At 35.7% G+C, this 5620-nt stretch overlaps 1 protein-coding gene across 1 annotated transcript in view; it reads left to right on the top strand.

The window, feature by feature from the left end:
* rps6ka2 (ribosomal protein S6 kinase, polypeptide 2) overlaps positions 1-1991 on the top strand; it is a gene marked incomplete at both ends in the record, with an annotated part of 67670 nt that extends 65679 nt beyond the window's left edge. The window contains one exon of the mRNA XM_081350909.1: positions 1866-1991. Coding sequence (XP_081207035.1) covers positions 1866-1991 — 126 coding nt within the window. The remainder of the gene's footprint in view (positions 1-1865) is intronic.
* Between the last annotated feature and the right edge of the window lie 3629 nt (positions 1992-5620).

Raw genomic sequence — 5620 nt, forward strand, 5'->3', positions numbered from 1 at the left:
TATACTGCATAGATGGTAAGAAGATGACACTAAATATCAGTAGCATTTTAGCATCAAATCAAAATAAAGTCACATGACATGGTCTTGAAAAACATTTCACTAAATACAGAGTTTTGGACTTATTATCTTAAGATTTTAAACATAAAATGTTTAGACATGTGGCATTAGCTGTAGTGCATTTCTAGACTGCTCCAGGGCCAACTTCAATTTTATTTTCATGAGGATGTTTCATAAAAAATAATTTCTAATAACTTTACAAAACTTTGAAGCTATTTATAACAATTTTTGTCATTATGACAATAATTAATTCTACATTACAATAAACTGCCAGGTGTCAGCTTTCAAATGAGATCATACTTGTGCTTTTAGTACAAAGGGTTCATGAACTGTATCTGTTTCAGTTTGGGTATGTCATTTCTTGGGATTTTTCAAAAGTGGGGTTGCAGCTTAACAGGTTAAAACTTTCCGTCTCTTCTTTTCATTTACAATGTATCTACTATTAAACACATTTCTTACCTATGAAACTAATTTACACTTCATTTGGAATGAATGACAAAAATGTGTGTAATAACATACAACTTGAATTATAACTCAAACTCTCCCACTATCTAGCTTAAAAATGAATCGCGAGGATTCGCCATGTCACACATGACCATAAACGCCAAAACTACTTTCTTGAAGTGACCATTGCATGAACGGACTTATGGAAGGGTCCTTCGTGAAGGGATTCCGTTGTTCACTTTCATTTGGAACGTCCCCTTCCTGAAGTGCCCTTCAAGGGTGCAAAAATGCCGTTTGGAATTTGCCCATTATGTTGAGAACAGTTGCTTCATTTTTTTTTTTTTTTTTTTTGAAACTGATTTGATGAAGAGAAACTTAAATTGAACAGAATTTATGTTAAATAGAAATCTACAATGTAAAAGACTTTACTGTCACTTTTGATTCATTTTAGGCATCCTTGCTGAATAAATGTATTAATTCCTTTAAAAAAAAATCGTACTAAAGGCCCATTCACACCAAGAACGATAACTACAGTATAAGGATAACTATATTAGCGGCCACTCCAGCGGACTTCGTTCTGTTTGTTATAAGCGCGCTGCAGTTTTGTCGTCTGCCGCTTTAATTGCTCGAGCTCTCTAAAGCAGGATGGATTTTGATTGGCTGTCAATGTTTTTATCGTTCATCAGCTGGAAAAAAAATATTCTGAAAGTGATTCCAACGATATCGTGTCTCTGTTCCGTTATCATTACAGTTGTGGTGTGTGGACTCTCTATTCTTTTATATTTAGAATGTTACCTTTTACCTTTACCGTTATCGTTATAGCTATCGCCCTTTGTGTGAATGGGCCTTAAAGGGATAGTTCACCAAATCTTTTTAATTCTGTAATCATTTACTCACCCTCAAGTTGTTCCAAACCTGTATGAATTTCTCTCTTCTGCTGAACACAAAATAATCAACAGAGAATCAAACCGTTGTGGGGCACCATTGACTTCCATAGTATTTTTTTCCACATACTATGGAAGTCAATTGGGATCCATCAACTTTTTGGTTACAAACATTCTTCAAAATATCTTCTTTTGTGTTCAGCAGAAGAAAGGAATTCATACAGGTTTGGAAAAACTTGAGGGTGAGTAAATGATGACCGAATTTTCATATTTGGATGAACTATCCTTTACTGTCCTAAACTTTTGAACAATAGTGTACAGTACATACTGTCAACGTCAGGCAACTAACATGAAATATTGTTGCATACACAATTTTAAATGTCACTTTGAATTGTCTACTTGGCACTGTTTGGGTTTCATCTAACGTTTTGACTGTATAATTCATGATATATTAATTCAATCTATGACATAATTTTGTAGGGGGCGATGGCTGCCACATACTCCGCTTTGAATCGATCCCCTCAAGCCCCAAAACTGGAACCAGTGCTCTCTTCCAGTTTGGCTCAGAGAAGAGGCATGAAAAGACTAACATCCACTCGTCTATAGCACTTCATCCGGACACAGGAGCGTCTACAGCTTTAAGAAACGTCAGAGCGCCCAGGCTTTCGGACAAGGTTCCAGACGAGCATCCGGAGCAGAGTGGAAAAATTGGATTGGATCACAGAGTGTCACAGCGATCTCCAAAGAGAGACAAATGACTCCACTGACTCCACTGATGTCGAGATTGATGAGGGCCAGATGCAAACATCACAGCTGTCAGTGCTCAAAAACTGATCTTTCAGAGCGCTGCGCTGTTTTGTGTGTGTGTGTGTGTGTGTGTGTGTGTGTGTGTGTGTGTGTGTGTGTGCCACCCCTGTGAACACTCTGGAGTGTAGCATCATGGAGTGCTTCTTTTTATAGCAAAGATCACAGTTATCTTTCCCAAGGTGCAGTCAGTCGGAAATCCAGTCGTTCATAAAAGTTGCTACTACTTGCTGCAGACACTTTAATTAGAGCCATGTAGAAGTTAGTTGAAGATGCTTTGTTCTTTTATGGTGACAGTTCTGCACCTTTAATGTGCCAGCATTATTAGCATCTTTTGAACATGCATGCCATGTACAGTGTGTATTTTCATGACAAACAAATGGTTCTAACATGCTAATGAAAGCACAAAGAACATCTTTAATGTCATTTTGTTTTTTGTTTTACTAGTTGCATTCTTTATGTCCCAGTTTTACTCGATTATTGGTCTTATGTAATGCTGAGACTTTTTACAAAAACAGCTGTTTATATTTTTTTCATCTTGCATATTTGGACCAAACTGGTTGATTTGTTTATTTATTTGCTTATTTATTTAATTATTTATAAATCTATTTATTGATATGCACGTTTATCTTTATTTCTGTTTATTTCATTATTTATGTGTTTATTGAAGATAACATTTTTTATTTTTTAAGTGACCTTTATGCATAAGCACGAAACCTAAACAAGTGCCACACATTTGCACTAGATTGATTGAACAATGATAATAAAGTTTAGAATATAAACATGTGCATGTATTTTCACTTTCATAGAAATGTTTAAAAAAAAGTGAAAAAATATAGTTCGAACTAGACGACCAAAATGTATAACATATTGTTAAGGATTTGTATCAATGATCTTGAAAACACATGACATGCTTTATGAGGTCATCATCTAATACACTTATTTATCCATTATAATCTCCTGTTAGATGATGTGAGAGGCCACCTTAACCAATATCATTATTCCTTTAGAAGTCATAACTTGCAGTAACAATTTATTTCAATGGCCCACTTTAGACATTCTACTAACTATAAGTAACTTTGCAACTACTTGTCAACTAACAGTAATTGGAGTATTCTGCTTAATATCTGCTAACACTTTATTTTGATGCTCCCCAAGTTGACATATACAGAATATTTGCAACTACAAGTCAACTTAACACCGAACAGTCTACTACAGTCTACTCTAATGAGAGTTAGTTGATATAGTTGCAAAGTTACTAATAGTAGAATGTCTAATTTAGACCATCGAAATAAAGTGTAACCCAACTTGCCAATGCATTAGTTAATAACCATGTATTAGAAGATCTGCTCTCCAAACATAGCACTCTGTTTAATTGAGATCTGACATTTTATTTGCATGCCATACACAATTTGTGGCAGCTTCTGAAAGTTTAATGATATCAGTACAGATGAAAATAACCTTCATTTTGTATGATAAAAAATGACTCTCTAGATTGAAGATCAGTCCAGTATTTTTGAATGAATATCAACACCTTTTCCAAAAAGAAGCTCTGATGACAAATGTTTCATTTTTGGGTGAACTATCCCAAAAATGAAAATGTTGTCATAATTTAGGCTACTCACCCTCAAGTTGTTCCAAAACTGTATGAGTTTCTTTCTTCTGTTGAAAGAAGATATTTCGAAGAATGTTGGTAACCTACAGTTGATGGTGGTAGCAGTTATAACTTTTTAATGAATCTGTTTGAGATCGAATTAATGCTAAATATTTTGCTATAAATTAGCCTACGGACATGGCATCTGAGGACTATTTCAAATTTTTCTCAGTTATTTTGTTTTATTTCCAGATTCAATCATAGGCTCGTTCTTACCTAGAGCACGTACGCACGCTTCAAAAACGACGCAGAATCTCTTGACAAACATGACATTATGTATTCTAAATAAAATATCTAGATTGTAGGCTACTGAATGTCATTTGGCTCAAGATAAGGACTTATTTAGCCCACATGTCATGCAACCATGAAACTATGCATCTAACCACAGGTCTAGACTTGTCCTTCCAACGACACTTTGCGATGCTCTTTGCGAATGTTCGTTGGAACTATGGTTTCGTGGTTTCGGGAAACACCGCCTCGTTGAAATATACTGATAACGACGGAAGTTGCGACCATAGTTGGCTGATGCTTTTGGGAAACTCAAACTTGGAGCAACATGTGGGTGAGTAAACGATGACAGAATTTTAGGTTTTAATTTAAATTTTGGGTGAACCGTCCTTTTAATCAGAGAAACACATTTTGGTCTGTGAGGTCCTTCAGCCAAACACTAAATCTTTTGCTGATGTGACTTATTTTTTTACATGTGAAATCTGAAGCTTTAGAGTTTTTTTTTTTTGTTTTTTTTTTTGTTTTTTTTTTGACAAAACCCAGGAACAGGTTTATGTCAGTGCATCAGTGGTTCTACTAGCTAAACTAAACTACACAGTTTATGCTGATCATCAGGTGTAGAGACAGTGACTAGTGATACATACTAAACAGCAAATGTATTAAGATCTGTCCTTGCTAAAATAAATAATTACTTTTTTGTTGGCTTGCATAGGCCTACAAAAAAAAAAAAAAAAAGTTAAAGAAAGAAAATACATAAAAATGTGATCAAACTGGTGTCAATTTTATTGTGTGATATAGACCATGAATGGTCTTAAATGTGGACCATGTCATTTCTTGAAATGTATATGGTTAGACTATAGACTGTGTGCAATGACCAGTCGTTCTGCATTAAACATATAACATGGTGGTGGAAGGGATATTTTCAAGTCGTGTGTCCATTTGCAAATATCTGATTCCCAATGATTCCCTTACAAATGTGTCGTGAGCTTTTTAAAGTGAAAAAATTTAAAAAAGAAAGACACCATACCTAATTTCTCCATCCTTACGACTGGAGTCAAAAAACAAACGGTAACGTTACAAAATTGGAAGCAATTAAATTGAGTAATTGTTTGATTTTAAAATGTAAGTTATACAGCGGTTTCAAACTCAGTTCCTGGAGGGTCAGTGCAGACTCTGCAGAGTTTAGCCAAAGTCGTATAGCCAAGTTTTTGGTTCTTTGGTTTAGCTCCCTCCCTCCAAGCCTAATTAAACACCTGATCCAGCTAATCAAAGCAAGGTCTTCAGGATTACTAGAAACTTTCAAGCAGGTGAGTTGGTTGGGACTAAACCCTTGAGTTTGAGACCACTGCGCGAGCATGTCTTGTCTTGTCCAAAACACACGGTCGGGTCGGACCCGTCAAAAAAGCGAGAGAGAATGATAAAATCTGCGCATGCGCGTTCCACCTACATTTCTGCAATGCCCGCCTTCTGTATCAGGATTGGCTATCGATCTTCCAAATCTGTCTACGATTGGGTAGTTTAGAAGTCACTCATTATAGCACGCCAAACC

The sequence above is a fragment of the Scardinius erythrophthalmus genome (genome assembly GCF_964197995.2).
Source record: "Scardinius erythrophthalmus genome assembly, chromosome: 21".
Classification (NCBI taxonomy): Eukaryota; Metazoa; Chordata; class Actinopteri; order Cypriniformes; family Leuciscidae; genus Scardinius; species Scardinius erythrophthalmus.